This window comes from Colias croceus, chromosome 16 (genome assembly GCF_905220415.1).
Source record: "Colias croceus chromosome 16, ilColCroc2.1".
NCBI lineage: Eukaryota > Metazoa > Arthropoda > Insecta > Lepidoptera > Pieridae > Colias > Colias croceus.
The window spans coordinates 3,676,630-3,701,061 of NC_059552.1; the positions used below are offsets into that span (position 1 = coordinate 3,676,630).

The 24,432-nt window shown below is 30.8% G+C and overlaps 1 protein-coding gene across 13 annotated transcripts in view; it reads right to left on the reverse strand.

Annotated features, from left to right (window-relative positions):
• LOC123698557 (small conductance calcium-activated potassium channel protein) overlaps positions 1 to 24,432 on the reverse strand; it is a 205,350-nt gene that overhangs the window by 129,853 nt on the left and 51,065 nt on the right. For all 13 annotated transcript variants that reach the window (XR_006752422.1, XM_045645236.1, XM_045645231.1 and 10 more), the window contains exon 2: positions 411 to 1,152. Coding sequence is in view for 12 of the 13 variants with exons in the window: in XM_045645236.1 (XP_045501192.1) it covers positions 411 to 1,145 (735 nt within the window). In the remaining variant the exon portion in view is untranslated. The remainder of the gene's footprint in view (positions 1 to 410; positions 1,153 to 24,432) is intronic.

Sequence of the window (24,432 nt, forward strand, 5' to 3'; positions counted from 1 at the left end):
TGTGTCATTAGGTCAAATTTCATTGTAGCTGTTTATATAAGATACTAATATTCTTGTATAATATTTATAATCAATATTGTGTACGTCCGGTATCAATTTAATATGAAATTTAAAGATTTATGTAGTCATTGCTTTTATTATTCATTTTAATTGCCTCATTTAAACAAGCGAATGAACTGATTAAGAATTTACCCCAATTCTGTTTTTAATTAATATTAATGGTTTTATTAGTATAAAGTAAACGTGTTTTGTGTTTAATGTGTAACGCTACTGCTACGAAGTATAGTAAAATTACAATACATTAATGTATATTGCGTATATACTGCAACTATATCCAAATATATTTATGTATAATCAGACCATCTAGTAAGCAAGCTACTACTAGCACCATCTACCCTCTAAAGCCATACCTGCTTGAAGGGTCGCATCCCTCCATTAATACGGAGGGAGTCCGCGGCGATGCCAGCGATTCCATCGCCTGGTTCCCGCAGTTGCCGCAGGGAGGCGCTAGGGTGGTGGTGGCTATGATGAGCACAGTGCGCCGCGCATGCGCTAGATTCCGGCTGAGAACTCTGCCGAATGATTCTGTTACTTGACGCCGGTAGCAATAAGGCTGGAGGTTGAATGACAGGACACGTGCTGACGGCGTGTAGTGAACTGCACCCGCATGGGTAGTGCAGAGCTGAACGAACGCTTTCCCGCGATACAGATCGCGCTAGTTGCAGCGCTGATATTGGCGCCGTTGACTGCCTTCGTTCGCAAACGCGACATCTATTATATGAGTGTGGAACTAGCTGGCACGTTACAGAGCCTCTGTGAGAGCAGGTTGCGACTGGTGATACTAAAGTTTGCGGGCGGTCCGCTTGGTCTCTGCATTGTAATTCTATGTCAGGAACGCTTCTAGTTGTTCCGTCTTCAACTCGTATGGAGGCAGCGCTTTCTTCGCTTCCGGGGCCACCAGATAACTGAGGTCTAAGATGGGTAGTGCAGTCTTGTCTTTGTAGCACTGGTTTGACACTTCTATTTTCTTTCGGCACGATGACGGTTACTGAAGGGCCTGATACAAGGAGGCTAGCCGTTTCATCGCTGCTTCCATAACCGGAATTTGTAATAGCTTCTGTACTATCAGTCGTGGGTACAGACATTTTTAACCTGAAACAATAAACCAAAATTGTAATTGTTTTTCTTTCAATCATTTATCAACAGGTTAGAGCGAATTTTGAAATATTTCCAAAGTTCATTTTCATATTCAATCATATCTTGTGTAAATTTTTACACAAAGTTTACAATAACTTTTTCACTGTTATTTTATAGATTGTTAAAATATTACGTTCAACGGTAGTCTGTCATTCAAATGTATTCAAAAAACACATTCAAGAACATTTGTAAATAAAAAAAAAAAACATATTTTCCATCACAGCAATCAATTAACAATTAACAAATTATTAAAATAATAATTCGCGTAGAAAAAAATCCTTAAACCACAAGTGAGTCTTGTCGCCAGCAGACGATGGGAAAACTTGAGTTGTAAAAAGCGAAAAAGTTAAGTGCCACTTATTTCATACTGAGTTTGAATTTTATACGAAAAGTACCTCTTGTATGCTGCGTTAATTTTATAATTTTATTTTCCAGGTGTATCTACAATAAGTTTAAAAACTTAGTCTAAGTACCTTCGTTTTTCTTTTCTGAAGAATGATTTACTATTTCTATTTTTCCTCTCATAATTTGTATGTTACATAACTTTTTGAAGTGAAACTTCTTTAGGCGCTTTGAGAGTAAAATTTCAAGGTCCCGTCATGGCAATACCGTACGTCATGGAGTAAGGCGATAATTTTGATATCTTTGAATTTTGCCAAATAAATTTCACACATTTTTTTTATGTAGGTATTATGTTTCAATATTTTGTGTTGAAATTTCGATAACATACGTTTGATCCAATATATAATAACTTTATACTACTTATCTTAAATCCTTTATCCCACTTCCCTGTATTTGCATAAGTTTTTACTACGTTTACTAACCACTGTCGAGCAAAACAATAATTGAGTTATATGAGTTATATATATCTTTGTCACGTAACATCAAACAATATTGTCTGTAGTGAATATTGATTAAGTTAAGATTACAATACATTGATAATGTTTTACTCTTAATTCTACTCTACATAACATAACATTGTAATGCGAATATTTTTTTTTTTGCATATAATTACCTAGATTGAAGCAATAAATGACTTGCGTAGTCTAAACAAAACGTAATGTTGTAAGATTTGTCACTCAAGTTATGATGTAATAAATTGTTGGTATTTTCATTCCATTGTTTACATAGACCTGCTTGTAAACAATTGGTTACAATTATTGAAAATCCATTATTTGCTCCTAAAGTATCGTATTCAATATCTAATAATTGTCCTTGAATGTATAAGAAAGTCATGTAAATGGGCCTGGGTGATATACATAACATTATTTTTTTTTTTTATATAACGCTCGACTTATCAAAGCACTGACAATGACACTGAATGACAATAGAGGATTTTATATTGACATATTTCTGAAGAAAAGCGAACAATACCATGAGTCGTTAATTATCCTTTACACAAAAAGCGAAAAATACGAAACATGAAAAGGTATTAAAACATAAGATTTTATATTTGTTATTTGACTCATTCCCGTTTTCCCGAACAATGTTTTGTTAAGGAAAACAAATTGGAAAGGTAATAAGTTGTTAATGGAATCGTATAATGCTCAGAAAGGCTTTCGTGTCCTTTAATGGTTCGCAGACTTTCAAAAAACAATAAACATAAAACGAAGTTTTGATTAACAACGGGTTTTATTGCCGAAATTAAGTTTTTCGTTTAACGTTGAATATTTTCTTTTTTTCCTTAGTAAGGCATGCTTCATTACAGGTTGTTTAAAGAAAAAGAGAATTAAAAATTATATCTATTGATATTCATTAATATGATAACCACGAAGAATATATTAATTACCTATCATAGTAACATAATTAATACAAGTAAGTACAACATTTTTTATAATTTTTTAACCTAATCTTTAAACTTGCAGTCAATAATATAAAGTGAAAAAACTAAAACCCAACTACGACAATAACCGGCGCTGAAAAAGTATAAAACAAGATTTCAGAATACTGAACTGAACAAAGTTGCTAATGTAGTTTCAAGTAAAAGTACACAGTAGACTCTACCAAGATGCCTTCGTTGTAAATTGACAATAATGTCATACAATACTATTCTGAAGTATGCAATATTCCACTATGTAAAGATAAATTTTCATGTTTGGAAAGGCGTAGTCACACGTTGTTGAAGAGCTACGGTAGATAGGTATATTATGTAACGTGTGACTACGCCTTTCCAAACATGAAAATTTATCTTTACATAGTGGAATATTGCATACTTCAGAATAGTATTGTATGACATTATTGTCAATTTACAACGAAGGCATCTTGGTAGAGTCTACTGTGTACTTTTACTTGAAACTACATTAGCAACTTTGTTCAGTTCAGTATTCTGAAATCTTGTTTTATACTTTTTCAGCGCCGGTTATTGTCGTAGTTGGGTTTTAGTTTTTTCACTTTATATTATTTGTACTATTTTGGTGTTAAAGTGTATTTGGGGGCATAATATTAACAAAAATTAAACTGATGAACTAATAAAGAAGCTATGGACGAAAAGATGTGAATTATATGCAATCAGCCCATGAATACAGGTAAAGTCACGAGCAAATGCTAGTAATATATATATATATTCAAAATGTACAAGGAAAGCGCTTTCAAATGATACTAAACACGGGATATTTATCTTAACTTTATTTTTTTACTTTGTATGTTTTGTCCGATAGAGGACGCCACATTAGATTTTGTGAAACCTCATATAGCCTATAACCAGCGGACAATTAAGACGCTTCTAATGATATGTCATTTGTCAAATTCTGATAAGTAGTTTAGACGTTACGAGGGAACAGATGAACATACATACATACATACATACATACATACATACATACATACATAGCCTGTCAAAATCATAACCCTCCTTTTGCTTTGCCGTAGTCGGGTAAAAATGACCCCTCTTACTGTAGGTACATTACTATTTTATAAGAATAGAAGATTCAAAGAAAAAACCTTTTACATACTTAGTGTATTTATTATAACGCCTTAAATTCGATTGGATTGTGAGAAAGAGGAAAACTTTCTTTGATTATTATTATCAATAGACGTGTAACCAATTCTGCAAATTTATATGCAAGTAAATGTTTAATTATGTGCCAAGTACGAAGATAAACTTGTATAATGTGACTTATTTCCAATGAACTGTTTGCTTCCTGTTTTAGTTAAGAAATCTGCAAATAGATAATAATATTAAGAAATAATATATCGTCTTATAATCTGTGATGGTCAGCCATATGTGAGAAAAAATTCAAGGCATTCAAGTTAATTTCTTTGTAAACGTTCATATATTTCTGTACTGTTTGAGAATTGTTATTGTACATAAGTGTACAAGAAACTAGAAAAACTTCAACGCTCTACAAAGAAGAGGTAGAAATATCAAGTGCCACCGGTGAGAGCCAGCTCTCAGTGTGAAATACCATTATTCTAAAAATAATGACCGAGCTGCTGTAAAAACTCCGCTATAAGGACGTAATTTGTAGCCAAGTATGCAATTGTAAAGAAAACGAGATCTCTAGCTTACAATTTATCCTAATGCACTGGAAAGCTACTCGAGAGTAGCTCGTATAAGTTATGATGTCCACATTTCTTGACAAAGTACAACTTACGTCATTTGTCTGAGTGCTGTGCAGCTAGCTAGTTTTCGTATGAGGCGTGCGACTCACAATATCTCCTCACGTGTGAAATAAAAATATTATATTTTAAAAGGTTCCATGGTATACGTTGTAGGTATAGCGGCGATGTTGGTATAGAGATAATCTTTCGGGTATTATACAATGACCTATTATACTAGTAGACGCGGCATACGCCAACATCATTGCACTAAAAAACAGCGTAATTAATACATACCTACTTACTAACGCGTTATCACCAATACAGTTGTTCTCTCTTTCACTCTCACGCACGAGACATAATACATGTCTCACTCATGTACTTCGTAATAACAACTGCCGATTAAAATATAAAAAGAACGTCCAGCCACGACGCTGAATGGTGCGTGACTAAGTGAAACTCGGGCACTTAGCTGAGTTTTTTCTTGCCAAAATAGAGAGCGGGTAACGTATCTAGCTTTTTTATATATCATAGGTATTATATGTATCTAACTTATAAGACAAAGTGCATATTCATGTTTATGCTCTATATCTATGCTATTTGAGCTTTAAAAATATTATTTCTCAATCTAGCAATTTTGCAGGATAGTAGTTTCATTTTTTTCATTCATTCAAGCGACGACAAACCTTGTCGTAGGGCTTACATTATTTCAACACATAAACACATCTTGGCATTAATTTATTAGTTATTGTTTTGGAAAGAAAACGAAACGAACAATTGCAATCGAGCGACTGACTCAAATTTTTATTCATTTAACTTCCAGAAAAACTTTTGAATCGTCGTATATAAAAACAAAATAATGAAGCACTGGTGGCAACTAATAAAGTACTATCAGTATTCTGTGACTTTCATAGTAAAAAATAATCAGCAACAAATTCTAAACCGAACATGTTTAGCTCACCTACAAAATACATATAAACATAATATATTCTACAATTGCGGTTTCAACTTTAGATTCGTTCCTAAATCTGCTATTGCTTTTGTTTACAAACATTCAGTATTCAGGCGGTAAGCGTTCTGTTTGTGAGAAACAAACCCACAATTTGTATGGTAATATGTACGGACTTCGGAACATTGATTCTCAAGTTACTAGGGCCACGTGTAGCGGGATTAATTATTATTATCAAATACATCGGTTGGTGTAAATATTTTAATGATCAACGAAATCTGTAACATAATAATTAATGGTTTTATTTCATTAAAAAAGTGTCTACACTTATTTTAAACGTTATCTTACTAAACCTTGTATTAGATTATATATTTTTTATCCATATTTAAATAAAAATAATGTTTACAAAATAAAGTTTTCGTGATTTACACATTTTTTACGCACGTCTATTTGCCCATTAATTGACAAAACATAGTGTACGGGTTAATTTCACGCGTCAGTGGTCAATGATAATTAACAAAATACAACATGCAAATATTTTAATTGCTTGCAAAAATATCAATAGCATATAATTTTATTTGTCAAACCAGTAAAACTATTAGAAAGATAAATAATGATTAATCATTACGTTCGTTAATTAAGCTAGCACATAATAAAACATACACTCATGCAATCTTTCTAGAAACGTCGTGGAAAATAAAGCCACTCTGGTCTCTCGCGGGTTCTAACCTAATTATCTCCTCACTGGGGACCCAATACGATGAATAAACACGGACATGACTCGTATATTATCCCCTGAACATCATTAACCACACTTATTTACAGTACACACTGCACACATCTATAGTAATAGAACATAATTAATTGTTATTATGCTGAATAGTTTGTTTTTTGGTTGAACGCACTAATCTTAGTAACTATTAGTCAGATTTCAACATTTGTTTCAGTGTTAGCCCATTTATCGAGGAAGGAAGTCTATATATCATCACGCTAAGACAAGCAAGAGCGGAGCACTGCGGGTAAATCCGCCGAACACAGCTAGTCTATTATAAAGCTGAAGTGAATGAGTTTGTTTATTTCTTTGTTTGGTATAATCTCAAGAACTACGATTTGAAAAAATATTTTAGTATTAGATAGTCCATTTAGCGAGGAACGCTATAGGCTATAATCATGACGCTAAGACCAATTGAAGCGGACCAACTGCAAGCACAGTTCGTTTATTTTATAAGCGCAAATGTGTCTAGATTTGAACTCTATATTTAATTTTGAACGACACGAAACATGCATAAAACTCAACTTGATTCCTGGTACAGTTGCCAAGAAAGTAATTTACCGTCTAACTGGAGTTGAGACGTGCAAATTTGGTTGTGTATCATGTGCATTCATAATTTATTTTGTAAATTCTAATTATGCGAGACGCGTGAATCATGTCTCATTATGAAACAGGGAATTTGTAAGTAATATTTCATGTTAAACATGAAGATAAAGCCATACAACGAAGATCTAGAATGATAATAGTTAAGTTATTAAGTGATCCATCACGTTTTTGGACTATCTCTATCTTTTTATATCAATTTAATATGAAAAAAAGCAAATCTTTATCTTTTACGTGAGAATTATATTCAAATCATAGCGGAATTAGGATTCGCAGAAATATGGATCTAAAATTATTCAAGAAAATTGAGGAAATTTCTACTAAAAATATTACATTATAATAATTGAGTCATCGTTGGAGTAAGATAATATAAATTCTATTAGCCCAGGATTTTGACAAGTTTCGTCGCAATAGTGTTAAAACTTGACTATCCTAATATTATAAAAATAAAAGTACGCTTCAATGACAAACACAGCACCAAAAACAACCCCTGAAGGGTTTTAATAAGATAAAAAAGTTTTTACTATCGTTTTTTCCTTCAGGTTAAACCGAAGAACAGATAGCACTTTCGATTATAAAGGTTGTTACCATTATTTATATTATAATTACACACACATACTCGTATGCTTAAATCTCTACAATACCAAATCCGCTTAAGACGCTATAATCTATTATAATGGCTATAGGATTGAAACCCAGAATTAAACTTCTAATATAATATTACATAACAATGAGTTTAATTCAAACAATTAAAATACGCTAGTTTAATTACAAAGGATTTTGATAGTGTTTCTTCACTTGACAATGATTCTTATCACGATGCTTACGTAATGTGTGTTTAAGACTAGATGCTTCTCATACATATTTTTTAAATTTTCTCGTTCTTTACTTTCATGACGTGTTTTATTAACCTAAACAAGTACCTATCCGTGATTTATGTAAAAAAATTCAATATTTATTTATATATTATTATCTATATTGATATATATAAACAAAAGTCCGCAACGACAGAATAAGATCTAGATTTAATTCCCTAGAAATTCCGGTTATTTCTATTTTCTTATCCGGATTTATAAGTAAACCTACATTTCTATTATTCCACGTTCATTTGTCTATATTAGAACTATAAATTAGTGCCTACTGTAATTAATTCAATACAGACTGTTTATTCTTGGAATGTTCTACTACATAATAATGTGACATACTATATTAATCAATCATAATATTATGATTGATTAATATAGAAACCATATAGAAACACTCCATACAAGTTGTTGTTTCTAAGAACATGATTATGAAAGTCTATTGCTTCTCAGATATTGCTTATTTCTTATTAAATGCTTAATTACGTGATTTTAATTTGTAAACAAAATTCTGAATAGAAACAATTTTGTATGGAGTTCTTCAACTAATTACAGGAAAACTGGTAAAGTGAAAAATAGACTCAACAAAACTTCTGCGCAGAATTGCAAGAAATTAAATAATTATAATATTCGCGAAATCTCTTGCTACTTGTCTCAATTAGAATTTGCATCTTTTCCAATTCCTGTAATATAAGATAAGATTTTTTATGGTTTCGCATATAATAACCGTTTTCGATGGAATTTGGATGAAATAATATTTCGGAACAGTGGAATAACTTAAACATTTGATTTAAGTTTTATAAGAAGTCTTATGAAATAAAATTGAAAGTTACTATTGGTACCTGAAATTTTCTCATTTATCCCTAGAATTTGATAGCACATATTGAAATTATAAAGGAATATAACATTGAACATACAAACAATTACTTATATCAAACATCTTGTTCATTGAAATTTACAATATGTTACAAACGACCCTTACAAAAGGCGAACCCAAATTGCAAACGAAACAGACGTTTATGTGACATTTCCGAAGTAATTGAAACGTTACGGATAGCTACCCGGGATGCAGCTAATCCCAGCGGTTTGTGAATTTATAGAACCGATTTACCCGGTAAAAGAAGACATAATTTAACTGTTATATATATTTGGTAAAATGAAAGATGTCATTGTAAAACGAATACGTGTATTGTAAAGTATAAAAAATGAACAATGTGTTCAACATGCCAGCTTTAGTTAATCGGCCTATATGTTAGTATAGTTTCATATGCAGCGAGGACGTTATTCTTTTTAAGTTTGATATAAAATATTTGAACTTTTAGAAGTTTAGGAAGTATACTTAATTTAACAACGAGTACAATACGACACACAGTGCACATAAATAACACAACATTAATTATTACAAGTCGCAGAAACAGAACTCCACTCGCAGTTTAAGGCGACTACACCACCGAAACTAGCGCCCCCCCAACATTTTATTTTTTTACTCCTAAACCAGATCAAATTTAAAAAATCTAGCTCGGTACTTTGCTAGTATATTACTTGTAGTATTTTTGGTATTACTTTTCATTATTTTGCATTCGGTAAATTAGGAGAACTTTTGATTACCGCCAAAAGTGGCCACTTTTGGCGGTAATCAAAAGTTCTCTAGAATAATGAACAGTTAGAATAGTGAAAAGTAATACCAAAAATACTACAAGTAATATACTAGCAAAGTACCGAGCTAGATTTTTTAAATTTGATCTGGTTAAGGAGTAAAAAAATAAAATGTTCGGTGGCGCTAGTTTCGGTGGTGTAGGCCTCTTAATTGAGCATATAACTTCTCGTTATTTAATCCTATCAAAACTCATTCATCCATTTCTTTCATTTAAATTAAGAAAAATTATCAAATACAGCGTTGAATACAAAATTCACGGAGTTTATTCAGCGATTATCAGCGTTTCAGCTCGAATGAAACACTATAAATCATTAACGATTTCATTTTGATAAATTTAATGGACGCTTTTATGAAGCAAACAATAAAGAATGCATTAGTGAATGACATAACCATTTCAATATCATGTTTCGACTTTGCGATTCAATATGTTTGAACGCGTTAATCTCAGGAACTACTGGTCTGCCTTGAAAAATGATTTCAGTGTTAGGTAGCCCATTTATCGAAAAAGGCTATATATCATCACGCTAAGAGCAACAGTAGTGGAGAAATGCGGGTGAAACCGCGGGGCACAGCTAGTTAACAATAATAATAAAATCGTCTTTATTTGGTTCTCAAAACATTAACAATACCAAGTTTCACACTACATAAAATACAGTAGAGGAAACGTTGTGAGAAACTGGTGCATGAAATAGACTAGATACATAGACGTCTTAGGTACAGATTAGCAGCCAATTAAGATATAAGAAGACATATAATTCAGTATTCATAATATCAAACCGGCATATTCAATCTCATAATACCTACAAGATAAAAAATTTAAAAACACTTTGAACTTACTTACAAGGTATATATTTCTAGTAAAACATTCATAGTAATAGATAAGTTGTGTCATCATTTTACGCTATTAGTCTTAAAAAAATGTAGAGTTTCTTATAAATAAAAGACAAGAAAACATCGTCGTAATAGAGTGTAAAATAATACATCATGAAGCGGTGCAAAGGCTTGCAGTGAAAATCCATTAACTACGTGTAAAGACAGATCGGTATTTGAGCGGGAAAATGTGTTTGCTTCGCCATTTTAAATACGCTAGAATTCAATTTAAAAGAACCCATTTGGAATGTGTGATGCTATAAAATCTGGCCCCATGTAACATTATTTAGAAGTTTAGAAGTTTGTAATGATTTCTTAGTACATTAGAAGTCAAAAAAAAGTATGTAATCATCTGTTTCTTTTGTTTTTCTTCACAATACGATATTTTTTTGAATTATGGTTTAAACTCTACTTTTCAGACGATGACTGTGATTGATAACGACATCTATAATTTGGTCCGTCAATGTTGCCTTATACGGTGGTGTATTTTATTTGCTTATTAATTTTAATATTGAAAAAATACTGTTCTTAAGTACTTGTACTTGTAGTTGTAATTATAAACTGGATAATTTCAGTTGTACATTTATAGTCACGATCTTATAAGTGCTTAATTCAGTAAACTGTCATCGGATAGATATTTTAATTATATTCCAACTAAATATAGAATGAAGTTCTTGATCCAATAAATATGGTAATATGTTTAACAAGTCATGAATGGGAACAAATGGAAAAAGTTTGAATGGGTTTATTTACGAAGATTGGAAATATAATAAATGAACAGGTTTGGTTTGATAAAACTTGTCAACTTTTGAACGTTGGAAATAAAACAGGCTGTATTTATTTTGCTTTATTAAATACATAAAAAAATATTTTTAAATACTAGCTGAGTCCCGCGATTTTACCCACATTGCTCCGCTCTTGTCGGTTTTAGCGTGATGATGCATGGCCTCCTCGACAAATGGGCTATCTAACACCGAAAGAATTTTTCAAATCGGACTAGTAGTTCCTGAGATTACCGCGTTCAAACAAACTCTTCAGCTTTACAATATAAAGTATTGGTAATATAATCAATATATACTTGTGTATTTTGTTATATGACTTTTGAACCCGGCATTCCCCAATATATTAACTGTCAACGAAGTTATAAGAACTTTCAGGTGAACTTCTAAAACGAAGAAAAGAAGTTTCTGTGTAGTTATACAAATTTTCAACGACATTATGAAGTTGAATGAGTCATTATATGACAATGTAAATTAATTTCCAACCGACTTCAGAAAAGGAGGAGGTTTTCAATTAAATTGTATTTTATTATGTTTGTTACCTCAGAACTTTCTACTGGGTGAACCGATTTTGATGATTCTTTTTTCTTTGAAAGTTGGTACCTTCCAGATGCAGTCTCTCTTATGTTTTGCCTAGTCAGTCAGTTGTTTAATATTTTTTTATATATTATGAATTACAAATGTCTGAATAACATTTGTTAAAGTAAATCGGTAATTACACTAAAAAAACGTCGTCTCGACCTTCCTCTTTTTCTAAAGTCGGTTAAAAGCTGTAAAATTTGCGTAAACCTACGTAAAACAAATCCACACCACTAACTAACCGATGTCGCAAATTTAAGAAGTATTTGCATAATTTATGGATCGTAATTACTTGCTTTCACAAGCACATCTTGTGAGTTGAAAGTGTTTTCTTCCTTTTAATTAATTTTCGCCGCAGGAAGATTTAAAATTCAAATTCAAGTTATTCATGTAAAAAGTCTTGGATGTGTTTTACATAGAACGGTAACTTTTCTTAGTATTAATATTATTCGACCTACAGTTTTAACCACACTAAACCTATTTAGTCCTAACTATATTATTCTTATGTATAAATGCGAAAGTAACTCTGTCTCTTCTTCACGCCTCAACCACTGAACCGATTTAGATAAAATTTGGTACAGATATAGCCTGAGACCTAAAAAACGATATAGCACAGGTTTTATCCCGGAAATCTAACGATAACGGGTACTATGCGGGTTTTTCTACGATGAGCCGGGAAAAAAATCCGCGGGTGGAAAGCTGCTTACATTCGCATGAAAATGTTATTAAACTAGTCAATATTATAAACCTTTTACTTGGCCCTGTATTTTATTTCATTTATCAGTCTAGACACTATCAAATAGTAAAGATACCAAATCAATAGACATCATAACAAACGGTTGCCCGAAAGCTTGTACGAAACTATGTCGAGGGCGATCACGCGAGGAGACAATTAAAATAATTCCAACTTCAATATTTACAATGTCATAATGTTCAGTGTTCATATAAATTGGTCATTTATTGCAAATCAAGTGACAAGTGAATGTTGTTTCGATTTGATTATTGGTAGAGCGATAAAATATTTTTAATGTTAATGATTTAAAGCTGTTATACTAAGATAAGAGTAGAACGTTTGCCCGGCAAACGTTCTGCCTTACTCTTATCACTTATAAAAAATTGATGTTAGCTGTTTCTCAAATCAATACAATAGGCACAAAAAATTACATGAGAATCGGTCAAGCCGTTTTGGTATGGTAAATAACATTGTATCACGTAAATATTGTATGTAAGTATATTATAGAAATTTAGTTCGAATTCTTATACTCCTTAATTTCAAAAATGAAATTCATCATTTACTGCATGAAACTCGAAAAGATCTCACGACCTGAAACTAAACGAACCTAACGTCGCAATCGGAAGGAATGTAATAAATGATTGTTACAAAGGTGATCAATGTAAAAGAAATTAACACACAACTAAGACTAAAACTACTTAATGTCGAAGAATATTATGTTATATGAGACACTTTCTGTTTATATCCTAACATATCCTCCATTACAGGAAGCAATAAAAGTAAGTGTACACTCATAAAATGCACTACTTTTACGATACAAAACGGATATAATAGCGTAATGTATAGAACACGCAATGAATCTGTATCTACGAATAATGTAAGAAAATTGCATAATTTCTGATATAGGAAAACATAAAAGGTGCCTAGGTAAAGTTTATTTACAACTTAGGTACCTACGTGTAAAATTATCAAAATCAAAATAACGAAAATTTAATTTCTGCAATGAAAGACATATAATAATAAAATGATGACGGATTAAAAGTAGAACTATTTTTTTTTTATTATTTTATTCAAGAATATTAAACGTGAATTTATAATAAAACGCTGATTTTTTTATATAAGTTACCATTTACCACTACCTATTTTCACATCGTGAGTTCATTCGTCAGGTATAATAAATCTCCAGCTAGTTCTGAAGCTCATCTTTTCATTATTTCAGAAAATGTGGTTGAGAATATAAACATATGCTTTGCAAAAGGCATAATAAATTTTACTCGCAATAAAAATACATGATACGTTAAGCATTTCAGACGAACGTGTACAACAATATGTCATAACTTGCCGAGACCTCGTTCAAAACGCCTAAGGTTATTGGTATATAAATAAATTCATTGTAAGTGGCTCTGAAAGTTTCGCGTACAATGTTATAATAATTCATCATATGATTTTGTCTATTCATCATATAGGTAATTTTGTCGTAAGGTTAGATTTTCGTTGCATGAAAATAGTATATCACAATTCTTAGTATCTACCTATATAAAACCAACAAATTGACCCCAGAAAAAGCAAAAATAAATCTTATAATAAAATATAACCCATAACTATACTATTTTCAAAAGGCCCAAAACTTAGTAATGGAATATATTTAATACGTCTTGTTAAACTTTATCCAATACAAACTCATATTTTATAATCTTATGCATAGGAATTGGTAGCATTTTGTTTTTCACCAGATAATTATACCACGCCTAAAAGTATTAAACTTAGGGGTAGGTTAGGTATATATAATATAGTAGGTTAGGTATATTAATCGAATTTCCTACGAGCAATATACCTACCTCCAAATTTTACTACTAAAATAGTAAACCAAGGCTTGCGTGACGAAAACCCAAATTATAAATAGATGAAGGTTATTTTGAAACTGTATTTGAGTTATGGTACTCACGACCTATGTAGATATAAATAGAATATCGAGGAAACGTATAGTAAAACCTAGATTTATGTTGACTGTAAATTACAACGACACGGAATCTGAAAATGAAATTAAGCTTTTTTATTTAAACTTTAAGGTAAATAATTATTATATTGTACTTTAAACTGTAGAATACGTCGAATTTAAATGTTAACACGATTTCAGTTTTGTTTTATTATATTATTAAAATATCTTGAAATTCAACAATAAACTACAAGAAAAGAAAATAATTGTTAAAAACTGATTTCGTCTAATCATTTTGTTTATATTTACGTGATTTATTTCAAGTGCTTTAGCTTAGACGGATAAAGATACCGTGTACTTGACACTAATTAAAAAATAACCACCCAAGAAGCTAATTAACTGGTAACATAGAAACAAATTGAAGGCATCTTTACGACAAAATTAAGAATTAGACTTCCAAAGCATGTTGTCAAACTTTATACGTAAACATTTTTGTAAAAAAAAAAAAATAAAAGCTCTTAGAAAATTTAAATTGTATGATTTCGTGGCTAAAAATTTATAAAATATTTCCTTTATAAGCAAATTAATATTTAATAATACTAACTTAATTTTAATTTCCACCATTATTTTTTGAGTTGTAATATTTTTTTTTTCTGAATTTGGAAAATTTCAGTACCTTTTTAAAACAAACAACATTAATATTCTATTTTCTGTTTTGATGAAGTAAAAATAGATTTATCCTGTTATACGATGTGGATCAAACATTTTCGTTTATTGTTTCTTTTGTACTAAAACAAAGGGAAAGCTCGCTAATGACTTATTCTTTTACAAAAAAAATATTGAATAGAAAATTAAATTATACCAATTTCCTTATGAGCTTTAAAACGTAGACAGAATAGAATAGAATGTAACGAATTTATAAATTTAAAAATTATAAAGCCTTAGATGAAATCTATAAAACTCTGAATTGGATTTAAGTCACAAATCAGTTTGAAAACTTTTAATGGGGTTTTTAAAATGGTGCCTTTTGTTTCTTTGTCGCAGTTTTATTTAACGTAGCTTATCAATTATCTTAATCAGGAATTAGATTTAAATGTTCTGTTGTTAAGAACTTTAATTGCACTCAGATTATAATACAAGTTGGTAAATTCTAATAGAATAATTATGGGAAATTATCATTCATCATTATTAATATAAATTTTTATTGTGTCATATTATTGTAAACTTAAATTATGATGTAGAGTTACACCGCAAATTGAATGTTTGAATTTAAAATAAGACATACCATTTTAGAAAAAATTCCTTCCAACTTTTAGTTTTTCATTATAATCCTAGCTCAAAATAGTCATAATCGTGTTGTAACAAATATCAAATACCTTTTCCATGTAATTTCTTACAATTTCAGTAATTAGGTACCAACACATAAAATATACCTACCACAAAAATAGATAAAACGAAAGAAAATAAAAAATATTCCAAAACTGCCTTCCAATTAGAGAGCACTTACACTCAATATCGTTCCTTTGATGGAAAAACAAAATACTACGCTTCCCTTTATACACGAGTAATTAGATTCATAACAATACTAGCGGTCCGCCCCGGCTTCGCCCGTGGTACATATTAACGTTTTCTCTACATAAGAACCATCCTCGTACTTCAAGGAATATAATAAAAAAAGAATTATCGAAATCGGTTCAGCCGTTCTCGAGTTATGGAATTACAACGAAAAGTGGCATTGATTTTTATATATTAGATTTATCCTATGTTCATAACATTAAAGTCTATATTGCTACAACCGATAATTGAGTTATGCCGGCGCCATACACTGTTATATTGAAGATTAAATTTGCATTGCAAAATAATGGTCGCAAGACTAAACCTCAAGTCGACTAAGCTTTAATGATCCTAGATAGTTGTTTATCTAGATAACTCATTTATTATCTCTATACAAGTTAGCACATTTTATATTCTTCGTTGAACACGATAAAAGATAAACTTGGTAAAGTTAAGTCTGACATTCTAATAAATCGGTGGTAAATGGTAAAACGTATAATTTAATAAGAATTTAATTAGAAGTATAATTTTATTGATACTTAAATAAATGTGTGAATTTTGAGTTTTATTTACATATGCCACATAATATTAAAGTTTTAGTGAACTTCTTTTTCTATCAAGACATACATGCACATAAGAATGCACATGCACATTGCACAAAAAAATCCAAACTTTAAACGAAATTCTATAAATTCATACTATAATATTAAATTGACATAAGAAATGTATGTACTGAAAATCCAAGCAAATAATTTTCACCTCACCCGTATCTCATTTACTCCGTGTGTCGTCGTTGCATTCTTTGCTTTTCCATTTTCTTTGTTATACAGTAAGGCTTACAAATAGAATGTATGAATTCTATTGAACGTAATATGTTCTTTTTGTATTATAAATACTTATACTAAAAACCGTCGTTCAAACATAAAGAACTACAGTATTTTTATTGTATTCTAAACTTTTTTGATTCTTAAATGTAAGTTATGATTTAAAATTATTTATTAAAATAATATAATGGACATCACTCGCTTTGCCTAGGTATTAGTTTTGTACCATTTTGCGTGATTCAATACAAATAACAAACTGAATCTCACTTTATAGCAAAAAAACAAATTTATGAGCTCTACATTGACATAATTATGCTTAAACTATCCTCATAACACAGAGAGTTGATCATTGAAGGTTTTAAGGGGCGTATCAAGTTCAATATTCAACTTTTTAAACTAGGCTTCCAAACAATACAACAAAACACAACCACAGTGTATTTTATGGAGTCTATTATTTAATACATTGGTATTTAGAGAGTCCGATATTTTCATTACAACCAAAATAATATAAACATTATTTTGGACAATAATACGCACCATTGTTTTTACATCATGTATTATCACTACAAATCTCTGATCCCATTAGTCTGCGACACAGAGTGACGCCGCCTTTTTTAGAAAATATCTCTTTGTAATTTCAGCAACAGCTACGTTATTTCTAATAAAAAATGTATGAACATATTTATTGACGCACCTTATCTTTTTATAAAATGTAAACAGATTTTGCGAAGGCAATGTCTAAAAATATTGGTAAAAGTTGCGAAAAATATTTTCTACAAATATTTACTACTACTTTTATTTTCTTATAATTCCTATAATTAATAATTTAATTAAAATATTGTGCAATACGTTCGTGTTTAGTATAGAAGTATTTTTGCAATTACAAAGGTGTCGTGCGAAGTTAAATAAAAGTGAAACAAGCAGGTAAATATGTGTTAAGTACGGGAGCAATTAGCGAGTGCTAAGTGTACAATTCACTCACACTATGAACACAATTTATTATTCAAATACTAACTTCAATACCTTTGGCGAAATAACAACGGTTGCACTACATAATAAATTATGGGTTACACCTACTTATGCCTACGAAATTACTTAAGTTATAATAAATAATTAATTTTAATTTATATCTAACTAGTTTTCTGCTTGCGGCATCGCTCGCGTTCTCAAAGAAAAACCCGCATAGTTCCCGTTTCCGTGGGATTTCCGGGATAAAACCTATCTTATGTTTTAATCCACGTTAGCCTCTTTATGTGCGCTAAATTTTATTGTAATCGGTTCCGTAGTATTTGCGTGAAAGAGTAACAAACATACATAACTACACTTACACATACATCCATTCTCACAAACTTTCGCATTTATTTTATTATATCTAATAATTTTCATTTGAAAAATATATCGCATGTCATTCAAGAAAATAAATACGTTCCGTTTAAGGATAAATCAGGAACGTTTAACTGAAATACAAATACATTTTATATCTCTACAAGATTACTTAATGAAATTATTGTAAATGAAAGAGAATTAAAATAAACAAAAATACCCGTACGGTCTAGTAAACTGTAGCCATTTAGTATCTGCTTATAATTTTAGCCACACCGTGATTAAGCAGAAAAATCTGCTTCGCAAAGGTTGAACTGAAAAAATAGCGCACGAAATAGTACTTACTTAATTTTGTAGAAAATGTCTGTATAAATTATAAACAATTTCTTAATTAAATAAGCAGAGTCCGTTTCAAAGCTTCTAACTAATGGTATGAAATTCATCTTTCGTTAAATGTTCATTAGGAACGTAATCTGACAGATTATAAAGGGTATAAAGGTTGACTTGTTATTAAATTATTCTCAAGGTTTATTCAAAATGAGTTTAAACTTGTAAACAAAAGTTTGTTTAAGTCATATTATCTTATTTTACCTTTAAGTTAATCTTTCAACCACTAATATTTTCTAGACATAATACATTTTATACCGCCCGAGGCTTCGTCCACTTTGTCTAAAACCTAATGAATTATATACTAAAACCTTCCTCTTGAATCACTCTATCTATTAAAAAAACCGCATCAAAATCCGTTGCGTAGTTTTAAAGATTTAAGCATAAAAAGGGACATAGGGAAATAGGGACAGAGAAAGCGACTTTGTTTTATACTATGTAGTGATAAGAGAATATGAAGCGAAGATATGATAATTATCCCATCAAAAAAGTACAAGTTAAGTTAACCATGTATTATGTAGGTACCTATTACAAATGTTTTTTTCTTCCATTACCGAGTTCATTAAAGAACATCTCGGTTGTTGAATGGTGAAGAAAACTTTAGTTTAAGAATCATAACAAGATAACAATAATTTATATTTCATTATATTGTGCCATATTTAAACAAATCTAAAAAAAACGCGCTATTTTAATAAAATGAAATTGAATATGAGCAATTCACAAAGCGACTATTTCATAGAACCTGTAAAAAACAAAGGGTTTCACTTTCTTTACAAAATTTACTACAATTTATTTACCTTTGCTCTTGTTTTAGAAATATCATGTATTCAAAAGCATTATGGTGTTTGGAATTACTCTATAGGAGACCTTCCGAGAATTAATTTCGACACGCACTTGAAGTCAATAAAGTCGTCTTCAATATCACTTAGTATTATGTAGATTCTGTAATTCCCTGAAGTCATACTTACCTTATTTTTATGAGGAACTGAAGTTCAAATATATTTTAAGTATATGGAATGATAACCATAAGAATGCACCACGATATTAATTACTAATACGTATTACATTCATCATTTGTTATGAATAGAAAAAGTCTGTAATTTTGTGAGCAATCATAATTAAACAAAAAAAAAAAGAAAATACAATAATACATACCTATTATTTCTTTTAAATATTTCTATAACAGTGTGATTAATTACAATTGGAAATAAATTGTAATTTCATTAAAAGTTATTTTGCTCGTTGAGCGATTTATCGACTGGATATAAAGGAAACGAGTTTAATTTCAATCCGTAATAGAAATTTAATTATCTCCATGCTATAGAAATGTGAGATAATGGCCTCTTCGTATTTATTCCAAAGTTTCCGCTTTCAAAAAGCATTGGTAGGAATCTATTAACGTTCTTGAAGCTTTAGGTTACGTTGTTAATAGTTCTGAGAATCCTTTTTACTTAGATTTAAAGTTTTACACGATTAGTACGAGTTTTCTCTAATATTGCGAATTTACTTAATATGATAATAAGAATTTAATTAATATTAAGTCTTCAATTAACTTTGTAAGTGTCGTAAAACACTTTAGTAGTTAATTGTTGTATTTTAAATATCGCGCGTTTGTTATGATGCATCTTTATTGGCTTTCCTTAATAAATAAATCCACTTATTTACTATCAGATAATTCTAACATCAGTTTAGATAATTATATATATATATATATATATCAGTTCATCAGTTTATGGCCTTAATTATAATTAAACAAAGGTACATTTTCCTTTACAAATAGTGATTATTACTGAATCTTAGCGAATGCCTTTAGAAAATAACATTGAATCAAAAAGAAACAGAAAATTATGATATAACGTACTAATATTATAAATGCGAAAGTAACTCTATCTGTCTGTCTGTTACTCAATCACGCCTAAACTACTGAACCAATTTTCATGAAACTTGGTATGGAGATATTTTGATACCCGAGAAAGGACATAGGCTACTTTTTATCCCGGGAAAATGACGCAATCCCGGAAATCCCATGGGAACGGGAACTATGCGGGTTTTTCATTAACTGCGCGGGTGAAGCCGCAGGCGGAAACCTAGTATAAAATATAATCACTTCCCATTGTCTATCTATTGCCTGTATATACTAAAAGGCTATGTTTTGATTTTTTAAGGTACGTAACGTATTTAGACAGAGTGCATACAGATGAAAGTTTCAGTATATAGGTTAAATCTGTTAATTTTAAAACAAAGCGGACAAAGCGCGAGAGGAAGCTAGTTTACAATATTTGAGTCGAAAATTTCTTGACATTGTTCACGAGTGGCTGAGTTGGTCAGGCATCCACCCCGGAATGGCACGAAAGGATGCGGGTTCGATTCCCGCCTCGTGATCGAATTTTTTCTATCTATAATATAAAAATGAATCCCAAAATGTGTTGGTAAGCGCATAACTTGAGAACGGCTTAACCAATTTCGTTAATTCTTTTTTTATAATATTCCTTGAAGTTCGAGGAAGGTTCTTATGTAGAGAAAACGTCAACATGTACCACGGGCGAAGCCGGGCCGGACCGCTAGTTCTTTATAAATTTTTATTTCTTGACATTTTTACGTCAAGCTTCCAAAAAAATTTTTTTTCCATAAAACTGAACTTTTATTTCCTGATAATATCGAAATATCAAATCTAAATAACTACCTATATAAACAAAAAGCTGAACCAAAATTTAATAATTTCATTGGTCATATAGGTTTACATGCAAAGCAAACCGTCCCTGGAGTACCACAGTGACTGTTTCAAGCATGTTTGTTTAAACCACAATGCGATTTAGGTTCAAAGGGTCTTCTCATATCTTATCAAGAGGTTTTATCAGTCCTGGGTACATCTTACTGATTAATATATTGATTATTATTATTTATATTTTATATTAATATATTCATTCACCATTTGTAAGGTAATGTTTTTTTTTCTTTGTAAACCCAAAACATTACAATATTGTGTAATGCGTATTTAAATAAATTAAAAAAATTGGAGCAATGCAATTTCTCCTGTCTGTATGATTCCTTTTATTATTCTAATGTTCTACGGCTATCTTTAAAATACCGTTGAAAAAAAAACTTGTATGAAATCTGAATTAATCTCGGCCACCAGAATAAAATTATTAATATAACATTTGATATTCAGATCATTATAACGTTCTTTAATTGGATATTAAGGAATAGAATCCGTTAGAAGTTCATTAGATTTATCTAAAAGGATTGTCTTTCCTTATTATAATTTTAGGTTCAAGCGTAGCATTATGCAAAAAGAAATTATGCATTATCCAATAGAATCTAAAGTAATAATTATAATAAAATTAACGTTTCCACATCCTACCGATGTATCCATTCAAGAATAATTATAAAAGAACATTTTAAAACAAATTGCATTAAAACATTCTTCTTCCATACTAATATTATAAATGCGAAAGTAACTCTGTCTGTCTGTCTGTTACTCAATCACGCCTTAACTAATGAACCAATTTACATGAAATTTGGTATAGAGATATTTTGATACCCGAGAAAGGACAGGCTACTTTTTACCCCGGGACATAGGATAGGTTTTATTCCGGAAATCCCACGGGAACGGGAACTATGCGGGTTTTTCTATCACTGCGCGGGCGATGCCGCGGGTGGTAAGCTAGTATTTTTATAATTTCTCCGCATATTATTTATAGCACATGACAGCGAATCTATTTTAATGCAAGTGCGATGCACTTTAAGGCAGCGAGCATTTGAGTCACGTCGATAAAAATACATGAAAGCTTACATGCGGAAGAGCCTAAAATAAGACCAGTTATATTTAGTACTGCTCGTATTGCGCTGTGGTCACCAGCTGAATCTGGATCGAATGCACATCTGACCATGAGTCGAAACTATAAAATCTAGAACGCTGAAATACCGGCATCATGACATTAAAGAGAGTTCTCAAAAATAGTTCAACATTTTTCTTTTGATCTCCATTACATCCCTATCATCAAAATTTATTTCAGTTTGACCATTGCTTTCAGGAAAAATAATAAATAAATCATGATTTATGTCCGTTATTGTTATATCTTTAATTTCTGAACATACTTATCTAGTACCTTTCACATTAAAAAAACAACTGAATAACCGTATATTACGATATTTCTTAGCACAAAACTTAAAAAGAAAGGATTGGTACGTTTTTAAATATGATATATATTAGTTCACAAATTTATTCTACGTACGTACTAATTAATGCCAAGACAAGCTTAACACTGATTGCTTTGAATATCAAATGTATTCAATACCTAACTATAATTGGACAATGGATTTCACTACGTAGGTACATTGTGATGTTACATATATTGCCTAATAACATAATCTCTAGCACAATCTATATTATATAAATACAATATTACAAATGCCATTTGATACATAGTACAATGATTTACATGTTCACTATTCATAATATTGTATTTCGCCTTTACATTCAATACTTCGAAAATAAATAAAACTTACTTGCATACACTTAATATTTACCGACGTTCATAAAACTATATTTATTGTTTCAGATCATAAATTGCAAAGAAGATATAAAATTTTATTGATTGATCTTGTCTAACTTATTATGAGCACAAATGAAAAATAACAAATGAAGATAGATTCTTGTATAAAGTCAAGTGGTCCTTAAACGGTAATGCATGCATGACTTGCGTTTACGTGAATTATCATGCTGCATGTAAAGCAAATCATGCATTTTTATACAGACTGCGTCCATCCTCCATGTGTGATATTAAATAAAAATCTTGTAAATTGTAGTAGTGCATTAACAACACTAAGCTATGTCTACACGATCTAAACGAGCACGCCTGCATGTCATACTTGCAGGATAGAAAATAGTTTCATTAATTATTTTGCATCATGCATTTCAATCGTCACAATTCATGCATGACACCACGTAACACATGTTATGCTGGATAATCGCCTAGGGACTACATTACGGAATTAATCTTGCAAGAATCTATCTTCATTAGTTATTTTTGCATTAATTGTGCTCATAATGAGAACAACTTTATATTCTTGTTGAAAACATAATTAATAAACTGAAGTCACGCATTAATAAGTCCACGCACTGCAATTTAGTTGAACGAAGAAAGCAGAACAAAGAAACTCCACCCGACAAAATCAATTATTCTTTTGTTGGTGTCCCCTTTTTCAGACTTCCCTTTTTCAGATTTGCAAAAATTTAATAAAGTCAATTCAAAAGTTTCTTAAAATATTTGCGTGCGGTATTCGGTCATCTTAAATCAGCAGCTGTGTATTTTGTTATTAAAAACTAGAGGAATAATGCGACGGCCAATGATGAAAAACTCGATAAATTCAATTGTACGAGTACCTTACCTATTTGGTCCATGTTTAGCAAATCACAATTTCAGAATATTCTGGAAACAAATAATTATTTAAAAAAATCTTGTCAGATTGCTTTTGCAACAAAATTATTATTTAATCTATCTATTTACATACTAGCAGCCCGCGCCGGCTTCGCCCGTGGTACATATGAAAAATAGATGTTGGCCGATTCTCAGACTTACCCGATATGCACAGAAAATTTCATGACAATCGGTCCAGCCGTTTAGGAGGAGTATGGCAACGAAAACTATGACACGAGAATTTTATATTAGAAGAATATAAAAATGAAATGTAAACGGGTGGACCGATTTCGATAATTATTTTTTTATTATATTCCTTGAAGTACGAGGATGGTTCTTATATCGTGAAAACAGAAATATGTACCACGGGCGAAACCGGGGCGGACTGCTAGTCTAAAAAAGATGATAATTCAATTAGGTATCAAATTGTACACGTATATTAAAGTAAG